At 41.6% G+C, this 26,128-nt stretch overlaps 1 protein-coding gene across 5 annotated transcripts in view; it reads right to left on the bottom strand.

Moving 5' to 3' along the window:
* DCLRE1C (DNA cross-link repair 1C) overlaps nucleotides 1–26,128 on the bottom strand; it is a 53,818-nt gene that overhangs the window by 8,501 nt on the left and 19,189 nt on the right. For 4 of the 5 annotated variants that reach the window (XR_007909648.3, XM_008268319.5, XM_089311482.1 and 1 more), the window contains 5 exons: nucleotides 22,844–22,945; nucleotides 18,019–18,155; nucleotides 17,447–17,501; nucleotides 14,218–14,306; nucleotides 10,018–10,112 (listed from right to left, as the gene is read on the bottom strand). Coding sequence is in view for 4 of the 5 variants with exons in the window: in XM_008268319.5 (XP_008266541.3) it covers nucleotides 10,018–10,112; nucleotides 14,218–14,306; nucleotides 17,447–17,501; nucleotides 18,019–18,155; nucleotides 22,844–22,945 (478 nt within the window). In the remaining variant the exon portion in view is untranslated. Of the gene's footprint in view, nucleotides 1–10,017; nucleotides 10,113–14,217; nucleotides 14,307–17,446; nucleotides 17,502–18,018; nucleotides 18,156–20,136; nucleotides 20,178–22,843; nucleotides 22,946–26,128 lie in introns of those variants that run through there. The other variant, XM_089311483.1, reaches the window with a different exon arrangement.

Here is a 26,128-nt window from a genome sequence, read left to right as displayed (position 1 = left end):
GGGAAAGCCACAGAGAGCAGCGATGTGGACAAAGACACACACATAGTGGAATACAGGTAGCTAAAACAAAACCATCATCTACTGCTGTCAGTATTATTACTTAAAAGGAGGAAAAGAACTGACATTACTGTTTAATACCTACAAAAGAATCTAAACTGGTAAGATTGCTATATAAACAGAGAGAATACAGTTCTGTAGATTTTTTTATAAGCCAAATAAAAGTTCTCTGTAAAATACCTTAAACACACACACACACACATAGAATGGCTATATTAATAATTAAACTAGTATGTAAAGGAAATGGAATCTATATATCTTTGCAGTTCTGAAAATATTAAAACGTACATAAACCTCCTGTTACACGGGCTGAATGTTCTCTTCAAAACTGATACATCTGATCCCTAACTCTCAGGGTGCTTAGCTGGAAATGAGGCCTTTAAAGAAATAAAGTAAGGTTCAGTGCAGTCATAAGGGTGGGGCCCTGATCTGGTAAGATTAGTGTTTTTAGAAGAGATATCAGAAAACTCTGTCACACATAGACTCTTCCCTCACCCTGTGTATGCACACACTAAGACCAGACCTTTTTTTTTTTAAACAGGCAGAGTGGACAGTGAGAGAGAGAGAGACAGAGAGAAAGGTCTTCCTTTGCCGTTGGTTCACCCTCCAATGGCCGGCGCACCGTGCTGATCCAAAGGCAGGATCCAGGTGCTTCTCCTGGTCTTCCCATGGGGTACAGGGCCCAAGCACTTGGGCCATCCTCCACTGCACTCCCGGGCCATAGCAGAGAGCAACCGGGACAGAATCTGGCACCCCGTCTGGGACTAGAACCTGGTGTGCCGGCGCCGCTAGGCGGAGGTTTAGCCTATTGAGCCGCGTTGCCGGAGCCGCGTTGCCGGGTACTTCCTCCCGGTCTCCCAAGCGAGAACAGGGACCCAAGCCCTGGGCCATCCTCCGCTGCCCTCCCGGGCCACAGCAGAGAGCTGGACTGGAAGAGGAGCAACAGGGACTAGTACCTACTGCCCCAACCGGGACTAGAACCCAGGGTGCCGGTGCCGCAGGCGGAGGATTAGCCAAGTGAGCCCTGGCGCTGGCCCAAGACCAGACCATTTAAACACAAAAGACAGATGGCAGCCACCTACAAGCCAAAGGAACCTCAGAATGAAACATGTCTTACCATCACCTTGCTATTGGATCCATAACTGAGAGAAATGCCTGTTTAAGCACTCCTTCTGGTATTTCATTATGATAGCCTGAGCAGACTACAGTGCTATGACCCATAAATTCTAAATATCTACACAGGAGAAATAAAAGCATATCCAGGTTAAGACTTTAACACAGAGATTTTACTTAAAATTGGGAGAAACCCAATAAAATGGGATATTGGAGCCAGCACTGTAGCACAGTAGGTTAATCCTCTGCCAGTGGAGCCAGCATCCCCTATGGGCACTGGCTCTAATCCCAGCTGCTCCTCTTCTGATCCAGCTCTGATATGGCCTGGGAAAGCAGTGGAAGAAGGATCAAGTCCTTGGGCCCCTGCACCCATGTGGGAGACCCAGAAGAAGCTCCTGGTTTCTGGCTTCAGATTGGCTTAGCTCTGGCTGTTGCAGCCATTTGGGGGAATGAACCAGCAGATAGAAGACCTTTCTCTCTGTCTTCCTCTCACTATCTGTAACTATAACTCTCAAGTAAATAAAATCTTTAAAAAAAAAAGGGGGGGGAGGGGGTTGGCGATGTGGTGCAGTGGGTTAACGCCCTGGCCTGAAGCGTTGGCATCCCATATGGGCACTGGTTCGAGATCTGGCTGCTCCACTTCCAATCCAGCTCTCTGCTATGGCCTGGGAAAGCAGTAAAAGATGGCCCAAGTCCATGGGCTCCTGCACCCATGTGGGAGACACAGAACAGGCTCCTGGCTCCTGGCTTAGGATGGGCGCTGCTCTGGCCACTGTGGCAATTGGGAAGTGAGCCATCAGATGGAACACCCCCCCGCCCCGCCTCTCCTCTCTCTGTGTAACTCTTTCAAATAAATAAAAAAAAGAAGGAAGTGCAAATTGATTTAAAAATAAAATGTGGTAATACCCATACAATGGAATATTGGTTGGCAAAAAAAAAAAAAAAAAAAAAAAAAAAAGGAATGAAATACCGACACATACTATAGCATGTGGATAAGCCTTGAAAACATTAAATTAATTCAGAAGAACCAGACACAAAAGACCAAAGGTTGTATGATTTCCCTTGTATGAAATGTCCAGGAAAGACATTTATGTAGAACAGATACAGTGAAACTTTCCTACCAAAGACGATCTATATATTTATAACATTTACACGCCGTACACAATTATTGAGTTAAAAATTAGCCTGCTATGCATTTATTAAATTTGAGTCCCACCTGTGGTTGCCTTGGCAGGGCCAGAACAAGTAATTTCATGGGCCTTTCACAGCCAGCAGGCAGGACGTTCCGTATCTCGATGCAGACCACAGTTTAGTGGTTGTCTAAGACTGAGAGTGGAAATGGGAAGTGACTGGAAATAGTTAGTTTGTTTTGGAGAAATGTAAATGTTCTGAAATTATTGGAAAGGGTTGGACAACTTATACGCAAATAGTCATGGAACTGGGGCTGGCACTGTGGTGTAGTGGGTTAACGCCCAGGCCTCACACACCAGCATCTCATGGGCGCCAGTTCGAGACCCAGCTGCTCCACTTCCTGTCCAGCTCTCTGCTATGGCCTGGGGAAGCAGTAGAAGATGGCCCAAGTCCTTGGGTTCCTGTACCCACTTGGGAGACCCAGAAGAAGCTCCTGACTCCTGGCTTCAGATTGGCACAGCTCTGGCCGTTGCGGCTAAGTGGGTAGTGAACTATTGGATGGAAGACCTCTCTGTCTTTCTCTCTCTGCTTCTCCTCTCTCTCTCTGCCTCTCCTCTCTCTTGTAACTCTTTCAAATAAAATAAATAAATCTTTAAAAATTGAAGTCATGGAACTATTCACTTAAAGGTGAAATATATGATATAATAATAAAAGCTTAAAATTGACAGTCTAAAATAAAATATTAATATATTGTCAAGTTTATAGCAGACATAAAATGTATAACACTAATAGCAGAAAGACTGGGAGGGGATGAATGGAAGTATACTGTTTTAAGGTTCTTATACCTCAAGTAGTATATTTTTTCATTCTGATGCATTACAAATGAACACTACAAACTACTGAAGTAATGACACAGGAGTTAGAGCCAATATGTTAAGAAATTAAATAGAATCAGTACTCAGTTGACCCAAACAAAGGCAAAGATAAATAGCAAGATTATAAATTTGCACCTAACCATATCAATACATACATTAAACCTAAGTGGTCTAATTAAAAGGCAGAAATTATCAGATAAGTTGTAAAAAACCAAGACACAACAATATTCTGTCTACAGGAAGCCCACTTTAAAGATGAGTTAAAAATATGAGAGGTCAGGGATTGAAGAGGGGAGGTGAATTTAACCTAGCGGTCAAGACAGTGGCTAGGAGGCCGATGTCCAGCTCTGCTCCTGACTAGCTCCTGCAAATGCAGACCCTGGGACCAGTGGTAATGACTCCAGTAACTGAGTTCTTGCCAACCATGTGGAAGATCTGGATTGATTCCCAGCTCCCAGATTTGGCCTTGGCCCAGCTCTGGCCATTGTGGGCATGCAGGGAATGAACCAGTGCAAGGAGCTTTCTATCTCTCTGCCTCTCAAATTAGCAAGGAAAATACAAAAAGATACAGCATGCTTATACTAATCAGAAGGAAATGGAGTGGCTATATTAATATCTGATAAAGTTGATTTCAGAACTAAGAATTTTACCATGGAAAAAGTCATTCCCTAAAGATCAGGGATAAGTCCCTCAAGAGAAAATAGTGGTTGTAAGCTGTGTGTACCTGATAACAGTGCTTCAGCTAGATGAAGAAAGACTGATGGAAGAGCAAAGAGAAATAGACAACCCCACACTACCATTGAGGGAACAAGGAAATCAGCACAGATGCAGACCTGAACAACATCATGAACTGACTTAACTGATGTAGAACAGTTCACTCAATAACAGCAGTACATGTATTGAAGTACACATGAAATATTTACCAAGACAAAACATTCTGGACCATAAATTTCAATTAAAGTAAAAGATTTGTGGGATGTTGCTAAAAAAAGGAAATGTATAGCATACTGAGTGTATAGTGTAAATGTATAGCACTGAGCCTCCACCTGCAGCGCTGGCATCCCATTATGGGCGCCAGTTCATGTCTCCATGTCCTGGCTGTTCTTCTTATGCAGATCTCTGCCTATGGCCTGGGAAATCACTGGAAGATGGCCTCAGTGCTTGAGCCCCTGCACCCCTGTGGGAGACCCAGAAGCTCTTGGCTGCTGGCTTCTGGCTTCAGATCAGCCCAGCTCCAGCCACTGCAGTCATCTCGGGAGTCAACCAGCAGATGGAAGACTTTTCTGTCAGTCTTAGCCCTGCCCTTCTCTAACACTGCCTCTCAAATAAATAAAATCATAAAAAAAGAGACTCAAATCAGTGACCTTAGCTTCTACATTAAGAAATGTAAAAATCAGAAAATCAGGCTCCTCTCTTTCTCGCTGCTTGTGGCAGCAGAGGGCCCATTTGTGCAAATGAAATAAAACTGCCTCTTGCTTTTTGCAAAAAAAAAAAAGAAAGAGTAAAAATCAGAGGCTGGCACTGTGGCATAACAGGTGAAGCCGCCATCTGCAGTGCTGGCATCCCATTTGGATGCCAGTTCGAATCCCAGCTGCTCCACTTTTGATCCCACTCTCTGCTATGGCCTGGGAAAGCAGTCAAAGATGGGCCGACTCCTTGGGCCCCTGTTCCCATGTGGGAGACCTGGAGGAAGCTCCTGGCTCCTGGCTTCAGATCAGCGCAGCTCCAGCCATTGCATCCATCTGGGGAGTGAATCAGTGGAAGGAAGACCCTCCTGACCTCTCTCCCTCTCTGCCTCTGCCTTTCAAATAAAATAAATAAATCTTCAAAAACAGAAAAAAGAAAAGGAAAGAAAAAAAAAAGAAAAAAGAAATGTAAAAATCAGGGCCAGCACCGTGCTGCAGTAGGCTAACCCTCCACCTGCAGTGCCAGCATACATTTGGGCACTGGTTCTAGTCCCAGCTGCTCCTCTTCTAATCCAGCTCTCTGCTATGACCTGGGAAGGCAGTGGAAGATGACCCAACTGCTTGGGCTCCTTTACCTGTATGGGAGACTTGGAAGAAGCTCCTGGCTCTTGGTTTCACATCAGCCCAGCTCCAGCCATTGTAGCCATTTAGGGAGTGAACCAGTGGATTGAAGATCTGTCTCTCCCTCTCTCTGACTATAACTCTGATTCTCAAATGAACAAAGAAAATCTTCAAAAAATGCAAAAATCAACAGCAAATTAAACCCAATGTAAGTACATGAAAGGAAATAAGACTAGAAAGAAATCAATGAAACAGAAACAAATCAGAGAAAAATTAGTGAAACCAAAAGCTTGTTTATTAAGATTACTAAAATTGGTAAACTGTCAGACTGATTTTTTTTTTATTTGACAGTGAGAGAGAGAGAGAGAGAGAGAGAGACAGAAAGGTCTTCCTTCCATTGGTTCACCCCCTAAATGGCTGCTTCGGCCAGAGCCAGGTGCTTCCTCCTGGTCTCCCATGCGGGTGCAGGGCCCAAGCACTTGGGTCATCCTCCACAGCCCTTCTGGGCCACAGCAGAGAGCTGGACTGGAAGAGGAGCAACCGGGACTCGAACCCGGTGCCGCAGGTGGAGGATTAACCAAGTGAGCAATAGCGCTGGCCCCAGACTGATTTTTAAAAAACTAGACAAATTACTAATATCAGGAGTGAAAGTTTAGATCCTAAAAGATATTAAAATAAGGGATATTATGAACTGTTTATGCCAAGAAAATTCACTAATTGGATGAAATGGACATTTTTTTAAAAGATTCAAATTGCCAAAGCTCATACATAAACTTGAATAGCCCTGTACCTAATAAATCCAATTTTTAGTTAAAAACCTTCCAGTAAAGAAAATTTTTAGCCCAAATGGCTTTCATGGTGAATTCTACCAATCACTTATGAAATGCTTAATGCAAATCCAGGCCGGTACTGTGGCTCAGCAGGTTAAGCTTCAGCTTTTGATGCCCACATCCCACATCTGAGTGCCAGCTTGAATCCCATCTACCTGCGTAGGCAGCAGCAGACTGCCCAACTAGTTGGACCCCTGCCACCCATGTGGGAGACCAGGAGGGAGTTTCTGAATCCTAGCATTAGCCTGGTGCAGACCTGGCTGTTGCAGCATTTGGAGTGCAAACCAGCAGAAGGAAGATATCGCTGTCTCTTCATCACTCTGCCTTTAAAATAAATAATTTTTAAAAAAATATGTAAATTCTTGAAGAACTTTTCAAGAGAATATATGGTAAAGGAATACTTCACAATAATAAAGCCTGCAGTACCCTGATATTAAAAGCACATAAAAATATTAGATCACACATATTTACCACAACTGCAGACCAATATCTCTTCTGAAGCTAGATGAACAAATAGTCATACAATTTTAGAAAATCATGTCCAGGGGCCGGCGCCATGGCTCACTTGGTTAATCCTCTCTACCTGCCACGCCAGCATCCCATATGGGCGCCGGGTTCTAGTCCCGGTTGGGGAGCCAGATTCTGTCCCAGTTGCTCCTTTTCCAGCCCAGCTCTCTGCTGTGGCCTGGGAGTGCAGTGGAGGAGGCCCAAGTGCTTGGGCCCTGCACCCGCATGGGAGACCAGGAGGAAGCACCTGGCTCCTGGCTTCGGATCGGCGTAGTGCTGGCCGTAGCTACCATCTGGGGAGTGAGCCAACGGAAGGAAGACCTTTCTCTCTGTCTCTCTCTCACTGTCTATAACTCTACCTGTCAAAAAAAAAAAAAAAATCAATTGTATTCCTATAAAGTAAATCAGGAATTTAAACTTAAAAAAAAAAAACCACACATATAATAGTATCTAAAATATTGAAATATTTATGGATCTAACAGAAGATGTGCAAGACCTCTACGCTCAAAAGAAAGTATAAAACACTGCTGAGAGAAACTGAAGATGAATTATATAAATTGAGAAATATACTATGTTCATATATCTCAAAATTCAATATTGTCAGTTCCTCCCAAAATGATCAGCAGACTTAGTAAATCTCCTTTATTAAAGTCCTAGGAAAGGACATTTTTGTACAAATTGACAAGATGCTTCTAAAATGCATACAGATATGCAAAAGTCCTCGGACAACTGAAACAACTTTGCTAAAAAACAAAGTTGTGGGGCTGGTGCCGTGGTTCACTTGGTTAATCCTCCACCTGCAGCGTCAGCATCCCATATGGGTGCTGGGTTCTAGTCAAAGTTGCTCCTCTTCCAGTCCGGCTTTCTGTTGTGGCCCAGGAGGGCAGTGGAGGATGGCCCAAGTGCTTGGGCCCTGCACCCCATGGGAGACCAGGAGGAAGCACCTGGCTCCCGGCTTCAGATCAGCACAGCACCAGCTGTGGCGGCCATTTGGGGAGTGAACCAACAGAAGGAAGACCTTTCTCTGTCCTCTCTGTCTCTGTCTATAACTCTACCTGTCAAATTAAAAAAAAAAAAAAAGTTGCAGAACTTACATCACCTGACTTCAGGACTTACAAAACTACTATCAAGACAACTGGTACTGATGTCAAGATGAACAAGATTATGGAACATAATAAAATCCAGAATCAGACTCCTACATATATGGTCAGTTCATTTTCAACAAAAATATAAAAACAATTTGTAGAGAAAATGGGACATAACAAAATCCAGAATCAGACTCCTTGTATATGGTCTGCTCATTTTCAACAAAATCATAAAGACAATTCATGGAGAAAAGAGTCTTTTCAACAAATGATTCAAGAATGTTTGAATATCCAGAAAAGAATTACCTTAGATCTGCACTTGTACCAAATACAAATAAATAAATAAATAAAAGTTCTAAATGTAAAACTGAAACAAATTCTGGAAGAGCATATAAAAGAAAGTATTGGCGACACTGTCTGGCAAAGATTTCTTGTCTATGATACAAAAAAGTAAAATTTGATAAATTGATTTGATCAACATTTTAACTTTCTGTTCATCAAAAGACTATTTTAAATGACTGAGAAGATGTGCCATAAACTAGGAGAAATCTGCAAAGCATGTAACTGATTAAAGAAAAAAAAAAAAATTTGTATACAGAAACTCAGACAACTCAATAATAATGTGATTAAACAATTTAAAAATGAGTGAATACGTGAATAGGCACTTCAAATGAAGATAGAGCTGCACATTAACAGACACCTAAACCCTGCCAGTCATTAGAGAAGTGCAAGTTAGGTATCACTACACACCTGTTAGGATACCCAAAACTCCAAACTTTAACCACACTAAGTATTGGCAACAGTGTAGAACAACGGGGAACTCTTGTACATTTCTGGCAGAAATGCAAAATGGTCCAATTACTTTGAAAGCCAATTTGGTAAGTAGCTTTAAGTAAGTAAGTAGCTTTAAGATACAGCTTCTTGATGACCCACTGCTAGGTATGAAAGCCTATGATGAGACAAAAGTTTGTACATAAATGTTCATAGTAGCTTTCTTTGTATAACCAAATATGAGAAACAATCCGAATGTACAACAGGCAAATGGGTCAGCAAATTGCAGTGTATTCATGTGGTGGACTATTACTCATCAATAAAAAAAAAAATACTGAATTATTGCGCATTCAGCATAAAAGAATCTCAGAATAAATATGCTGGGTGAAATAAGCCAGACACACTATATATTCCACTTACTTAAAATTGTAGAAAATGAGCAATTGTATGATGACAGGAAAGCAAATCATTGGTTGCCTTGGGATGAGAGGGCAGGGAAAGAATTACAGAGTCTCATAAGGATCAACAGATATCTTTAGTACCTTAATTACAGTCATGGTTTCTCAAGTACATGACTATATAAAAATTTATGAAATTGTACCCCTTAAATGTGCAATTTATAGCACATCAATTATACTTCAGAAAAGTTGGTTTTTAAAAAAGCATAAAACTAAGTTTGCATATAACAAGGAATAAAGATGTATTAGATGTAATATTTGAAATTCATGCAACTGTATTCTAGGATGTTTTAATTATTTCTTTTAAATGTGCTTTTTTTTTTCAGATACTAGTAGTTCAGTACTGGTACTGGTCCTGGAACTGACATCTAGATGTTTTAAAATTAGTTTCTTTACATGAGTGGAAATGCAAAAGTCGATGTGAGACATACCTGGATTAGAATCCCAGCCCCATCACTTGCTTCCTCTAGACAAATGGGGGTATTTACTTAACTCTTTAACCTTCAGATTCCTCATTGATAAAAGTGGAATGATAGCCCTTATAAGTCTATTTAGAGGTTTGGTCAAAATATATGTAAGGACCTGCAGTTGTTTAATGGGTCATGCATTCACCATATGGGACTGTAACTGGCCCTCAACCAAAGACATGAAAATCCAGAAATATAACCACTAAATCTCACTGCTGTGAAGCTACAGTTTTGCCCAGTTCTGATTTCTACTTTGGAACCCACTCCATCCTTTACTGAAAAATGAAAGCAGGTAGGAAAATACAGAGAAAAATGCATATGAATACGATAAAAAAATGATGTGGAAAGTCTCCTCATCAGCACTTAGTATCTTGCCGGAGTGTTGAAGGTTAACAACACAGCCTCTCCCTAATGGTCTATACTAGTCATAATGCCTGCTTCCAGCAGGCTGTGAACACCACCACATAATAAGGCACAGTTTCCCCCAACTTGTTTTAACCTATGAAGGAATCAGACCTCTTGAGTTTACAGACTGAAGACCAGAAGGCAAAACTTTTCCTGAGACAGGTGATGACCGGAGCTACAGTGAGTCCCAGGTCTGCTCTGCCCCAAGTCACTTTCTCCAGACCTAGGCACTTTGAAAAAACAGTCTTTGCAGGAAGCCCAAACCTCTGAATCCAGAACCACCCTTCTTACCTGAGTCATAGTGGATTGTTCTAGTTCTCTTCAGTTTTCCAAGTGGTTTATACTCTGGCTCAAGACTTTGGAAAGATCGGCATAAAGGTTTTAAGCTGAAATGAATCAGAGTATATGATTTTTTTCTATCGAGAAATGTTGCTGGAAGGCAAGCATCTTTTAAAGAGGTTGCAAAACTATACCACAGGGGAAATCATGCTACTTTTAAAGAACTAAAAAGCAGTGTTTAATAATTAAAAGTCACTTTGATACAGTAAGGTAGTAAATGTGAGCACTTAAGTACAACCTGGTGGATATCTAATTATTAGGACTGAGAACAAAATCTTCAGAAAAACTAAAGCAAAATTAGATCTTTGCACTTGCAATGCAGAAAAGTAGGTTTCTATCCTTAACAATTAAGTAATACAGTGGCACCTTCTAGCATTCAGGTAATACTTCAGGTGGCTTCCCCTTCTTCATTTAATGGGGTTTACTTTAATCTTGCAAGAATCTCAGAAATTTTATCTTTTTGCACTTGATCCGTGAGCTGGAAGCTGAGGCAGAATGGAAATAAAACTCAAAGGGCACAGAAGATTTGAAGGTGCCCTACCCTTTCTCAAGGCCTCACTGCCAAATGCTTCTTTCGGCCAGTTTCCCAGAAGATGCTAGGGTTGTATGTAACATACCACTTGAAGAAAGCCATAAGCTTTCAACCTGAAATTTATTTATAGCCACACCCACTTGACCTCACCCTGTATCCAAGCAGACCTTTCCCAAACCTCTATTCTATTACCACTCTTTTCTGCAGTCATTTCTACTGTTCTCTTTGGCTAATCTTTTCAAAGTGAGGTCAGCCTCCACCTACGTACTAAAGGAGAGCTGCTTGACAGAGATGCATGCTGGGGGAATATACATTTTAACATGCAACCCAAGTGATTCTTATGCATTCAAGTTTAACTCCATAGGCATATTGAAGTCTCAGCTGTTTTAACATGAAGTCTCTAGACTCTGTTGCCTTCAGTTACCATCAAGTCTGCAACTTTCCCTTCACTGTCAAATATTTTAAAGAACAGTCTTCTCTCAATATTCTGTATTTCCTCAACTTTTTACTCAGTCTCAAACAACTGAAATCTGGCTTCTGACCCACAGGTTTACTGAAATTGCTCTGAGTAGACACGACTAATTGCCAGGGAAACAGGACACTTCCTAGCCCTTACATTATTTGACTTCTCAAGCATGTGACACTGATACCTTTTGCTTTTCCTTTCCTTTGCTTCTCTCATGCAATTATCCTCAACTGCCTCTCCCTCTGCTCTCCATCTCTCTAAGAAAACATTTATTTAATAAATATAAAATTTGAGAGCACAACTTTTGGATTATAGTGGCTTTTTCCCCCCATAACCACCCTGCCACCCACAAACTATTCCATCTCCTACTCCCTCTCCCATCCCATTCTTAAGATTCATTTTTAATTATGTTTATATACAGAAAATCAACTCTACACTAAGTAAAGATTTCAACAGTTTGTACCCACACAGACACACAAAGTATAAAGTACTGTTTGAAGACTAGTTTTACTGTTAATTCTTATAGTACAGCACATTAAGGACAGAGGTCCTACATGGGGAGAAAGTACACAGTGACTCCTGTTGTTGATCAACTGAGGCTCTTGTCATGAGCTGCCAAGGCTACGGAAGTCTCTTGAGTTCACAAACTCCACCCTTATTTAGACAAGGCCATAATCAAAGTGGAAGTTCTCTCTTCCCTTCAGAGAAAGGTACCTCCTTCTTTGATGGGCCTTTCTTTGCACTGGGATCACACTCAGAGATCTTTCATTTAGGTCGTTTTTTGCCACAGTGTTTTGGCTTTCCATGCCTGAGAAATTCTCATGGGCTTTTTAGCCAGATCTGAATGCCTTAAGGGCTGATTCTGAGGCCAGAGTGCTGTTTAGAGCATTTGCCATTCTATGAGTCTGTTGTGCATCCCACTTCCCACATTGGGATCATTCTCTCCTTTTTAATTCTATCAATTATTATTAGCAGACACTGGTCTTATTTATGTGATCCTTTTGACACTTAATCCTATCTTTATGTTCAATTATGAACTTAAAATTGATCACTTTAACTAGTAAGGTGTCATTGGTACCTGCCAACTTAATGGGATTTGGAGTCCCATAGCACGTTTCTAGCTTTACCCTTAGGGGTAAGTCCAAGTGAGCATGTGCTGAAGTCTATGTCTCCTCCCTCTCTTATTTTTAACAGGGATCAATTTTCCATTGGATTTAAACTCCTAAGAATAATTGTGTGTTAATTAAAGAGTTCAACCAATGGTATTAAGTAGAAAAAGAAAATACTAAAAAGAATAAAATAAAATAAAGTTGTTCCTTGACAGTCAGGACAAGGGCTGACCAAGTCATTGTTTCTCATAGTGTCAGTTTCACTTCTACAGGTTTCCTTTAAGGTGCTCAGTTAGTTGTCACAGATCAGGGAGAACATATGATATGTGTCCCTTTTGGACTGGTTTATTTCACTCAGCATGTTTTCCAGATTCCTCCATTTTGTTGCAAATGACCGGATTGCTTTTTTTTTTTTTGCATTCTCTCCTAGCCTGTAGGGTTTCTGATGAGAAGTCTGCTGTGAGTCTAATTGGAGATCCTCTGAAAGTAATGTGGCATTTCTCTCTTGCACGTTTTAGAATCTTTTCTTTATGTTTCACTTGTGAGTTTGATTACAATGTGTTGTGGTGAGGATCTTTTCTGGTCATGTCTATTGGAAGTTCTATGTGCTTCCTGTACTTGGACATCTCTTTCTTTCTCCAAACCTGAGAAGTTTCTGCTAGTATCTCACTAAAAAGGCCTTCTAATCCTTTCTCTCTCTCCATGCCTTCAGGAACTCCTAGAACCCAAATATTGGTTTTTTTATAGTATCCTGTAGATTCCCAACAATATTTTTTAGATTTCTAATTTCCTCTTCTTGTCTTTGGTTTGACTATATACGTTCCTGTGCTCTGTCTTCTAAGTCCAATATTCTCTCTTCTGCCTCACTGATTCTGTTTTTAAGGCTCTCCACTGCATTTTTGATTTGTTCTATTGAATTCTCATTTCATTTTGATTCCTCTTTAAGATTTCATTTTCATGAGAGAGATTTTCTTTCATGTCCTGCATGGATTTCAGTAGTTCATGTGTTTGCTTTTCATTACTTCTAAATAATCTTATCATCAATTTTTTGAGTTCCATTTCTTGCATTTCTTCTATCTCATCGTCTTCATAACCTTGTATTGAAGTGTCATGTTCTTTTGGGAGCGTCATGTTGTCTTCCTTATTCTTGTTTCTTAGAATGTTGAGTTTGTTGTTTGGCATTTGTGGAGATACTTGTTGGTTTTCTTTTTTTTTTTTTTTTCCACTGTGGTGGCTTTTATCATTGTACTATGACTCTCATAGATACCTTTGACTACTTGGCAGTGTGCTAGATGCTTTCCATATATTATCTCTGAATCATGTAGAAACCCAGTACTTTAGCATGAATACTCCTTTTTTCTTGATTCAAAATAACCAGCTGAGAGAGGTGATCTGACCAATAACACATTACTAGTAAATGGTGGAACTAGGATTTAGCCCAAGATAAACTGACAATACCATCTGTACATTCTGACACACTGTAAACTAATGGAATCACTGAAAAAAGAAGAAATGAACAGAAGTTCAAAAATGTCACAACACAGAGTTAGATTTTAAAATATTCAGACAAAGCTATTCCTTGTTTCTTATCTGAAAGCCAGTGCTGTGGTTTGAATATGATTTGGCCCCAAATTCATGCAGGACTTTAAACCTCAAAGTCATAAGTTAATGCTACTAAGAGTATGGAAACGTACCCCAGTTATGCTGTTTAGATGTGGCACCTAATGAGAAGTCCTAGGAACACAGGATGTGTGCCCATTCTCAAAAGAGGGTTGTTATAAGATCCTGAGTTTGAGCCTAGCCTCTCTCTGCTTCCCAACTTGCCATGTGATCCTTTCTTCACTCACAATTCACTACTGCCATCCACCACCCTCATCAGAGGTCAAACCAATGGGCTCGCCTGTTTTTGGACTTGAACCTCCAAAATTGTGAGCTAATATTTTTATAAAGTCAGATGCTTCAGGTTCTACACTGAGGTAATGAAAAGCTGACTAATAAAGCCACTGAGGTAGCAATGCAAGTCCCACAAGGAGTTAACTACTCACATTTCTATAACTTTATCCATTGTTGTGCCTAGTGGAATAACATTTGGATACGCATTCACAGGACAAATGTAGGTCAAGAAATCTTTAATCTAGAAGAAGAAAAACAAATGGGGTCAATGATCTGTAAAATGAAAATTAGAGGGTTAGAGGAAATAAAGGGAGGTTAAGGGAAAGAGAAGCAGAAATGTCTTATTGCCCTGGTTCTCAATACTGACTGCATGTGAGGAGATCTCTTAGTCAAAAGAAATACCCAGTGACTGGGGAAAGTGTTTATTTGAGTGGTTAAGATGCCTCAGTTGGCCGGCGCCGCGGCTCACTAGGCTAATCCTCGACCTAGCGGCGCCGGCACACCGGGTTCTAGTCCCGGTCGGGGCGCCGGATTCTGTCCCAGTTGCCCCTCTTCCAGGCCAGCTCTCTGCTGTGGCCAGGGAGTGCAGTGGAGGATGGCCCAAGTCCTTGGGCCCTGCACCCCATGGGAGACCAGGATAGGTACCTGGCTCCTGCCTTCGGATCAGCGCGGTGCACTGGCCACAGCGCGCTGGCCACGGCGGCCATTGGAGGGTGAACCAACGGCAAAGGAAAACCTTTCTCTCTGTCTTTCTCTCACTGTCCACTCTGCCTGTCAAAAAAAAAAAAAAAAAAAAAAAAAAAAAAAAAAAAAAAAAAGGTGCCTGAGTCCCACACCAGCGTATGTAGGTTTGATTCCCAGCTCTGATGCTCTCAATTTCAACTTCTTGCCAATGCAGACCCAGGAGGCAGCAGGTAATGGCTCAAGTAATTAGATTCCCATCACTCATACGGGAGACAAAATTACATTCCCACTCCTGGCTCAGCCCTGGCCATTGTGGGCATCTGGGGAGTAAACCAGTAGACTGGCACACTCTCTTTGACTTGCACTCTCTACTTCTCAAATAAATTTATTTTTAAAAACATACCAATCCCAGACCTCACTCCCAAAGATCTTTTTAACACTGAGTTATAGTTGGTCTTGAGAATCACTACACTTCAATGTTCCCCTGGTGATTGGGTTCTATATTAACAGCTGATAATCACTGACTAATGGTATTCAAAGACCTGTATGTTTTAATATCACATTAGTTTCTTTGTCCAAGAAGGTCAGTCACCCATATTTAACAAATTCTCTTTCAAGTGAGTTAGAATTTAGCTGAGTAATAACTATAATACAAGGAGTCTTCAAAAAGTTCATGGGGGCCGGCACCACGGCTCACTAGGCTAATCCTCCGCCTAGCAGCGCTGGGTTCTAGTCCCGGTCAGGGCGCCAGATTCTGTCCCGGTTGCCCCTCTTCCAGTCCAGCTCTCTGCTGTGGCCTGGGAGTGCAGTGGAGGATGGCCCAGGTCCTTGGGCCCTGCACCCACATGGGAGACCAGGAGAAGCGCCTGGCTCCTGGCTTCGGATCAGCGTGATGTGCCAGCCGCGGCAGCCATTGGAGGGTGAACCAACGGCAAAGGAAGACCTTTCTCTCTGTCTCTCTCTCTCTCACTGTCCACTCTGCCTGTCAAAAAAAATAAATAAAATAAAAAACCAAAAAGTTCATGGGAAAATGTGTATTATGGAAAAACTATACATGGATTTCAAATTTTTTCCACTAAAATAAACATTTTATTTTTCCATAGGTTTTTTTGTAGCACCTTTTATATGCACAAGAAAACTGTTCTAGAATTGCATTTCTGTCCTACACATAATCAGTTGCACACCAAGAGAATTGCATATTCAAGGTTACTTGATTTGCTCTAATGATTTGTTCTTGTTGAGTAAAATACTGTGAGCTGGTTACAGTCCTAGAGGAGGATCCCAAACATTCCTTAGCTGTAAAAGCTTGCGCAGTGCACTGTGGCCAGCAGATATTTCCTGGCAACTGCACCAGGCACACTTCTCTTGCTTCACAGGAAGGACCCCAACCCTTCCCATGACCCTGTGGTATCTGACAATTGAAAGCTGAGGTGTACCTAAAAGCCAGTGAAACACAGGCTTAAGTAGAATAAAAGAGCACACAGCATGAAACAGAGAAAGAAGCCCCCACATAAGCCAATAAGGCTGTATGGGCTCTTTATCTCCTGGTAAGGAAATGTTCCAGAACCAACAACCCTTCTTCTGTGATGGAGAGGGTTGAAAGATTATACACAAAGGATTGCCTTTCCCAACAATTCTAAACAAACACAATTACATGTAAAAATTTCATGAATTCCTTGATTTTCTACAACACTCAGAATGCTAAAATAGAACTCTGTCAGTATTTCTCAACCAACTAATACACAATCTTGCTTTAAAGATACTCATTTAATATATATTGACTCATTAACATGACCTCAGTCATTAACACTGTAAACCCATGCCTGAACAAAGCTTATCTCACATAGAAATTTTCTCCATAGGGCACATCCTGCCTTCTTGCGCCAAAGACCACTAGTCAAGGAGCAGGCATTTGGTACAGTTTTTACGACACCCGAATCTTATATCAGAGTGCCTTGGTTCAAGTCCCAACTCTATTTCTGATTCCAACTCCCTGCTGTATGCACCCTGGGAGGCAGGAGGTGATGGCTCAGGTAATTGGGTCACTGTGACCCCATGTGTGAGACCCAGATTCAGTTCTGGATTCCTGGTTTTGGCCTGGCCCACCCCGAGCTGTTGCAGGCATTTGGGAAGTGAACCAACAAATTGTAGCACATGCCTTCTCTCTCTACCTTTTAAGTAAAATGAAGATAAAAACAAATTTATTTATTTTTAAAAATACACTAACCAGGACTTCAGTACTATGCATGGGGGTCATTTTAAATAGTGAAATCACAAACAAACAAACAAACAAACAAAAACCACAGCACAGTCAACAGACTACAAAAATGGTATTTGCTTTCAATATGAGAGCTGAAACAGAAGGCAGTGTGTTGCCTTCAACCCAAGCTGGTCACATGCATTCCAGGTGACTCGAATCCTTTTTTACTCTCTACATGTCCACAAAACAAAAAAAACCTACAAGTATTCATCTTGTGGCTAAGGTAAATTTTATAGAGTGAGTAAATTCTAGCAAGTAGATAAACATGCAAATATTGAACCCATGAATAATGGGGATGGACTTTCTTAGAGAAAAATGGAAAGGAAATGAGATTCAAGTAGGAAAAGATATGTCTCTGGAAGTCAAGCAGTCTACTGTGAAGCATGAGGTTGCAGAACAGTCAGTAAAAGGATTGCGCATACAGGAGATCCTCTTACCTCACTGTAGGAGGAATGAAAAGAAAAGCAAGCTCTGTATGAACTCTCTCCAGTCCTAAAGGGAAATACAAACCAAATTTAAGTTACTTAGGAAAACTGAGTTCTAAACTTTAATTCTTCGCGTTTAGGCTATTCCAGTATGAAATCACCATATTTTCAGGAATTCTTGGGATAGAAGTGAAAATTTGCCAGAAATTGAAATCTGTTGTAGACATGCTGAATAGGCAAAGTTAAGAAAATGTTGCTGAGGTGCATTAGCATCATGATAACTTGTCTGGTCCACCAAGGACTTCTATTCTGTACAACACCAATTTACAACTTGGAGATAAGCACTCTCCAACCACTTATCTAACTAAGTAGAGTAACCCCTAGGAGAGACTGGCTAATGGTATTGTGATAAGTCTGGAAGCAGCATCTGTCCAGTGCAAATGAAGTTTAAATCTAAGAAATTATTTTCCACTTTTATAATATATGCTCTTGGGCGTAGGCTAGACTGTGTTACATTAAATTAAATCAGACAATTTATCCCAAAACAAGGTTCTCGCAGAAGACCTATGACCCTTCTTTCTCACCTCACAATTACATTTGTTTTTCTGGTTCTTTCTCCAAACCACATGGTAGATGGCTTAATGCTGATTGTGTGAAGTGGAATTCTATTTCTGGAAGTAATTCCACAGGGTAATTTGTTCCAATGAAAATATTCCTCTGCCTACAAAAGACAATTGAAAAAAAACAGTTGTACTTTTTCAACAAATATATTTGTATGGCAGGTCTCAAAAACAAATCTAGGTAAGTTTTCAGACATAAAGAAGAAAATATAAGGATGGCTAGTTGGCCTAGTGATTAAGATGCTTGCATCCCACATCAGAATTCCTGGGTTTGGTATCCAACCCTGGCTCCTGACTCCACCTTCCTGATAATGTAGACACTAAGCACTGACAATAGCTCAAGTAATTGGATTCCTGCCAGCCACGTAGGAGACATGGATTTCATTCCACTTCTTGGCTTTGGTCTTGGTCCTGGCTCTGCCCTGGTCTTTGCAGTTCACTTGGGGAGTGAATCAGCAACTGGAAGACGTGTCTCTCTCTCCTCTCCCCCAGTAATTAATTTTTTTAAAGTAGACTTGAGGAAACAGATAATTCCAAGTTGAAGAACATTCTATAAAACAGGTGACTTGGATCTTCAAAACAATCAATGTGAGGAACAAAAACAAAGATTACATACTCAATCTACATCCAAAGAGATGCTTTAGGCCTGACTGAATGCAATGCATGACCCTTAATTAAATCCTGGATGCTTTCACTCCCCTTTCCCTACAAGATGTGAAGGACACTATTGGGACAACTGGAGAAATTTGAATATGGAATGTATACTAGCTATAGTATCAATATTTCTCAAGGAGGAGAGTCATCTTGTGGTTGATTATACAGGAGAATGTTCTTGTTCTCAATAGTTAACATACTCAAGGATTTAGAGCAAAATGCCATGAAGGCTGCAGCTTGCTCAGTTTGGGGTGGAGGGGTTGGCTACAGGGGAAGAAAATAGGGCACAGTATCAACAAACTGATGAATCCGGATAAAGTGACAATGTGTTGTTTCTGCTAGTCTTACAACTTTACAGTTTTAAAGTTTTTCAAAATACAGTTGGAGAAGAAAAGTAATAATAAAGGTGTTTTTGAAAGTTGAAAGATAATGGCATGACTTTTCCAAAGACATTGTTTATAGATACAGATCCTTCAAAACCATTAACACTCCACCCCAATGAAATGTCTTCAGAGTGCCTTTGGTGCTACTGAGAGTGAGACAGGATTCTACAAGCTCTGAACCTATCAATCAATATTTTTAATGGCTACGATGACCTAAGAAATACCTTAAGCCTCTAGAAGTAGTTTCAAGAAAAGTAGCTGTGTGAAAAAACACAATAATAGTAATTACAAATTAAGCTACTTTGTGAGATGGGAGAAAGATTCAGAGTAAAACTAAATTTTCTTGGACATGGAGTCCAAGACTACAAGTCAAACAGACAAAAGAACCAACAGCTTATATTTGTGTCTACATTATTTTTCACCTATCTAAGAGTTCATTGGTTGCAGGCATATATACAACTACACAGACAAATGCTCTTCAACTTACAGCTCAATAAACCTATCTAAGTTGAAAATATCTTGGGCACTTACTACACCTAAACTACTGAATATCACAGCTTAGTAACAGCTCACAGTGGAGTCTCAGTTGTTTCCCTTCAAGTTCACAGGGCTGACCGATTTCAAATTGCAACTTACTTGTAATTCATTTTATAATGCTACCATAGGACATCCTTCTGTTATTAAATGTTGGAGAAAGGGCTTTTTTCTCCCTTTTAATTATTCAGCTAATTAGTGATCTTCAAACCCAGAGGCAGAGAGAGGTCTTCCATCGCTGGTTCACTCCCCAAATGGCCACAAAGGCTGGAGCTGGGCTTCTCTGAATGCTGGCACTGCAGGCAGAGGCTTAAGCAGCTAGGCCACAGTGCTGGCCCCTCCTCTAAATTTTAAAGCATTAGCACTCAAATGCCCAGTACTTTTGTTTAGCAAACACAGCATGCATTTACATTACAATGGTAATATTCCCTCCATCAGTCAAAAACATTAAGTTGCTTGACCCTTATAATAAAGTCTAATTTTAACAAAAACAACAAAAAATAATTCTTACCTGTAGCATGGAATGTTCTACTTGAAGCCACTTTAAGAGAGCTACAAGGTAAGAAATTACTTTTGATGATTGGTAAGCTAAAATCCCGATATTTACAACAAAATGAATGCAACTGAGGAACATTATGCTAAGTGAAATAAGCCAGACCTAAAAAGACAAACACCACATGTTTACTCTTATTTGTGGTAGTAAATATATAGAGTATAAAAACGTGGATGGCGGTCGGTGCTATGGTGTAGCAGGTAAAGCTGCCATGCCGGCATCCCATATGGGCATCAGTTCCAAGTCCCAGCTGCTCCACTTGGGATGCAGCTCCCTGCTAATGCACCTGGGAAAACAGCAGAAGATGGTCCAAGTACTTGAGGCCCTGCACCCATGTGGGAGACCCAAAAGAAGCTCCTGGCCCCAGCCTCAGCTCAGCCCAGCAAGCTGTGCTCCATATGCTCATCTGGGGAGTGAACCCAGTGGAGGGAGCTCTCTCTCTCCCTCCTCTCTTTCTCTCTCTGTAACTCCATTTTTCAAATAAAATAATAAAGCTTAAAAAAACCTGTGGATATCATATGATTCAGTATATGGTTATAGGGAGGGTTTCACTGAATCATACCATGTAAATGACAATAGATTATTCTTACATTTAAAAAAAGAAGAAATGGGGGGAATAGTGAGGACTCTTGTGGTACTGGTCATGCTTTGTTCTTAACTTTGGTATTGGTTAGGAATGTGATTAGATGACCAAAACCAATCTACCTGTACACTTATGTGCATTTCTTGTGTACATATACATGTATGTATATGTATATATACACACGTGTATACTCCTCTGTATATACACACATATACATATATGTATATATATGTACACACACAGTATTTCAATAAAACATTAAAAGAAAATCCCAAGGTTAGCACATACAACTTGCTTCCTACAGTGCTGGCGTCCCATATGAGCACCAATTTAAGTCCTGGCTGCTCTATCTGCAATCCAGCTCCCTGCATATTTACCCCTGGGAAAGCAGCAGAAGATGGCCCAAGTGCTTGAGCCCCTGTTCCCATGCGGGAGACCCAGATGAAGCTCCTGGCTCTGGCCTGCCCCAGCCCTGGCCATTGCAACCACTTGGGGAGTAAACCAGCTCTCTGTTTCTCCTTCTTTAACTCTGCCTACAAATAAATTAATAGGAATTTTTTAAAAAGGAAAGATATGAAATTATTTGATACAAAAGAAAGAAATTCCTTTTGATGATCGGTAAGCTGTATAACTTGAATTTGTGCATTTATTTCTTTTGTGTGTGCACACATGTATATATTCATGTTTATACATACATACAGATGGTCCTTGACCTATGATTTTTCAGCTTCATGATAAGCATTCAGTAGAGATTGTACTTTGAATTTTACTTTTTCCTGGGCTAGCAATATGCAGTACAGTTCTCAGTACAGGATGCTGAGTGGCAGCTGCAAGCCACAGCTCAGTTTGTTTTTTAATGTTACCATGGAACGGAGCAATATTCAAAATCGGACTATCAATACATGTAACTACTTCAAATTTTAAAGGAAAGTTATATCTATCTCAAATGAGAATCAAAATACAGTGTATGAACATGTACATGTCATAAGTTTCAAAAATAAAAATTGGAATGTGAATGTTTCCTTAAATTATAAGCTTTAACATTTAACTTCATTATAAATAAATCTATACTTCTTCTTCTTCTTCTTCTTTTTTTTTTTTTGACAGGCAGAGTGGACAGTGAGAAAGAGAGAGACAGAGAGAAAGGTCTTCCTTTGCCGTTGGTTCACCCTCCAATGGCCACCGCGGCCGGCCGCAGCTGCGTTGATCCGAAGGCAGGAGCCAGGTACTTCTCCTGGTCTCCCATGGGGTGCAGGGTCCAAGCACTTGGGCCATCCTCCACTGCACTCCCTGGCCATAGCAGAGAGCTGGCCTGGAAGAGGGGCAACCGGGACAGAATCCGGCGCCCTGACCGGGACTAGAACCCGGTGTGCTGGTGCCGCAAGGTGGAGGATTAGCCTAGTGAGCCACGGCGCCGGCCAATCTATACTTTCAAATGTGCATGAACAGACTCATTAAAACCATGAGGATCTGGGCCGGTGCCGCGGCTCACTAGGTTAATCCTCCGTCTGCAGTGCCGGCACCCTGGGTTCTAGTCCCGGTCAGGGCGCCAGATTCTGTCCCGGTTGCTCCTTTTCCAGTCCAGCTCTCTGCTGTGGCCTGGGAGTGCAGTGGAGAAGGCCCAGGTGCTTGGGCCCTGCACCCGCATGGGAGACCAGGGTAAGTACCTGGCTCCTGGCTTCAGATTGGCGCAGCATGCCAGCTGCAATGTGTCGGCTGTAGTGGCCACTTTGGGGGTGAACCAATGGAAAAAGAAGACCTTTCTCTCTGTCTCTCACCGTCTAACTCTGCCTGTCAAAAAAACAAACAAACAAACAAAAAAAAACCACCTATGAGGATCCAGGTATATTACTAGTTTTTTATTAAGATTTATTTTATTTATCTGTAGGACAGAATGACAGAGGGAGAAATGCCAGTGTGGCAGGCAGTGGCTTAACCGGCTGTGGCATGACGCTGGCCCAAGTATTCAGATTTGTAAAGGCAGGAGCCTCCAAATGGAAGGTCTGAAATTCCTTATCGTCCCAAAATTGTACTTTCTGTCAGTCTCACAAACAGTCCAAGGGCAAGTACTCAATCATGTACCTTTGGATGCCGACACGCATGGATCTGGGTGCTGCGATCTGTTGTGAGATGATGAAGAATGTCCGGCATGTTTCTAAACATGTCCAGCCTATCCACGTGAACCTAGGAAAATACAGAAGCAATGTATATCCAATAAATAAGTTGCCAAGGGTAATTATTCAGGGCAAAGCAAACTTTTTCTTTGTGTAACTTCATTTCTGGGGACTTCAACGCATATTAGTGTCCCGCAAGGGTGTCAATGGGCAAAGGTCCAAGCCAGTCAGGGTGACTGCCTATTGCTGATGGCACTAAAAAATCAGAGACTCAGCTTGCAGATTTCATCTGATCATGCTAATACTGTTCTGCAGTCTTTCAGAAGTCATCCAATTAACATTTTTTGTGTGCCTACTCTATGACAAACTTTATTCTCAATACTGGGTACTTACTTGGCAGTGAACAAAGCAGACAAAAAGATATCAAGAATCACCTCCTCCTACAGACATACATGTGACATGTCACGGAGCGTCAGCTGGAGGGAAAGAAGTCTGGGCTAGGAAGCAGGGAACCAGATCACCCTCCCACCAGATGCCCTTTTACTAGGCTGAGATGGAGGGTGGGGCCAGTGTTGTGGCATGGTGGGTAAAGCTACCACCTGTGACACCGGCATCCCATATGGGCACCAGCTCGTGTCCCAGCTGCTCCACTTCTGATCCATCTCCCTGTTAATGGCCTAGGTAAAGGGCCCAACCGCTTGGGCCCCTGCATGGGAGGCCTGGATGCAGTTCCTGGCTCCTGGCTTTGGCCTAGCCCAGCCCCAGCCCCAGCCGTTGCAGCTGTCTAGGGAGTGAATCAGGTAGATGGAAGATCTTTGTCTCTCCCTCTATTTCTGTAACTCTGACTTTCAAATACTAAATAATCCAAAAAAAAAAAAAAAAAAAAAAAAAAAAAAAAAAATGAAGGGCAGATGCAGAAAAACCAATATTAAAACCTTGGCCACTTTCAGAATTTTAAAGCTAATACATTTGAAGCATTAAAGCCAATGTGTCATTTTTATTAAAACTTATTTTCTGGGTACTTCAAATTAGAAGGATTTTTTTTTATAAGTTATTTATTTACTTGAAAGGCAAAATTTACAGAGAGAGAGGGAGACAGAAAAAGAGAGAGATCTTCCATCTACCAATTCACTTCCCAAATAGCTACAACGACCAGGGCTGGGCCAAGCCTGAGTCAGGAGCCTGGAGCTTCTTCTGGGTCTCCCATATGGATGCGGGGGCCCAAGGATTTGGGCCATCTTCTACTGCTTTCCCAGGTACATTAGCAGGGAGCTGGATCAGAAGTACAGAAACCAGGACACACACAGATCTTCCATCCACTGGGTCACACTCCAATGGCCAGAGCCAGGCCAGGCCAAAGCCAGGAACCAAGAATCTCATGTGGGTCTCATGAGAGTTGGCAGGGGCCTGAACACTTGGGCCATCTTCCACTGCTTTCCAGGTGAATTAGCAGGGAGCTGGTGCCCATATGGGATGCTGGCATTGCAGGCAGTGGCTTAATCCATCATGTCACAACACCAGCCCCTAAAATGAATTATAATAATAGGATTATGGAATGGCAAATAAGGAAGGAATTTTTAAAAATTCGATTGCAGATATCTGGGGCCGGTGTTGTGGCATAGCAGATAAAGCTGCCACCTGCAGTGCTGGCATCCTATATGGGCGCTGGTTCAAGTCCCAGCTGCTCCATTTCCAATCCAGCTCTCTGCTCTGGCCTGGGAAAGCAGTAGAAGATGGCCCAAATGCTTGGGTCCCTGCACCCACATGGGAGACCCAAAAGAAGCTCCTGGCTTCAGATCGGCACAGCTCTGGCCATTGCAGCCATTTGGGGAGTGAACAAGCAGATGGAAGACCTTTCTCTCTCTCTACCTCTGCATCCCTGTAATTCTGCCTTTCAAATAAATAAATAAATATTTTTAAAAATGCAGATATCTGAATAACTTCTCATTTGATGTCTGCATAACAGAATTATGTCAAACTGTTTTGTGACTGATATTAAGTACAAAAAAGATTAAAAACATAATTGTGACCCATTCTATTTGCTACCTATTTACTAATGACCCATAAGAAGTAATAGTGATTTCATTTTCTGGGTTCTCAAAGGAGGACAGCAGGAAAAGGGGTAAATTCTGAGATATATAAAGAGAGGTATAGAAAGTATCAGCCCTAAAAAAATTTAAATAAAACAAAATTTTAAAAAAGCATCAGCCTTGAAACCAGTGTTGTGGTACAGTGGGTTAAGCCACTGCCTGTGCTGCCAGCCTCTCATGAATGCTGGTTTGAGTCCCAGTTACTCTGATTCTGATCCAGCTCCCTGCTAATTCACCTGGAAAGCAGTGGAAGATGGCCCAAGTGTTCAGGCCCCTGCCAACTCTCATGAGACCCACATGAGATTCTTGGTTCCTGGCTTTGGCCTGGCCTGGCTTTGGCCATTGGAGTGTGAACCAGTGGATGGAAGATCTGTGTGTGTGCATGTGTGTGTGTGTGTGTGTCCCTCCCTCTCTCTAACTCTACCTTTCATATAAATAAAAAATTTTAAAATAAGTTTAAATAATGTATCATCCTCACAAAAATCAAGATGATTGTAAAAGTAGCCAGAGATCACTGCTGATATCCCTTAGTCCAGAACTTCACTGTCAGAGTGACCGAGGTCACAACTTATATACCAGGAAGAGAGGAGTTGGTAGGTTCCAAACACAGAGCAGGTAAGGAAAGAGAAAGGCTAGTTTATGATGTGATTAGTTGATACTATGTACATGTGTGGAAATACTGCATTGTACCCCCCAAAAAATTCCACGTTAATCAAAAACATCTAATAACATAATTTTTTAAAAGACTTATTTGTTTGAAAGTCAGAGTTACACAGAGAGAAGAGAGGCAGAGAGAGGGACAAAGAGGTCTTCCATCTGCTAGTTTACTCCCTAATTGGCTGCAATGGTGGAGCTGTGCCAATCTGAAGCCAAGAACTGGGAGCTTCCTCCAGGTCTTCCCACTTGGATACAGGGGCCCAAGGCCATGGGCCATCTTCTACTGCTTTCCCAGGCAGAGAGCTGGATTGGAAGTAGAGCAGCTGGGACTTGAACCGGCAGTGATATGGGATGCCAGCACTGCAGGCGGTGGCTTTACCTGCTATGCCACAGCACCGGCTCCCAAAATAATTTTTTGTAACTCACTGGTCTTCCCTTTTTTCTGATCTGCAAAAGGGTCAATAGAATTAAGACAGGGCTCACTTAGAGAACTCAGAGGTCACCAC

This window comes from Oryctolagus cuniculus, chromosome 13, assembly GCF_051225735.1.
Source record: "Oryctolagus cuniculus isolate XC-2025 breed Fujian yellow rabbit chromosome 13, ASM5122573v1, whole genome shotgun sequence".
Classification (NCBI taxonomy): domain Eukaryota; kingdom Metazoa; phylum Chordata; class Mammalia; order Lagomorpha; family Leporidae; genus Oryctolagus; species Oryctolagus cuniculus.
The sequence above is the reverse complement of the archived record's forward strand: the minus strand, read 5'-3'. Positions and strand labels throughout refer to the sequence as shown.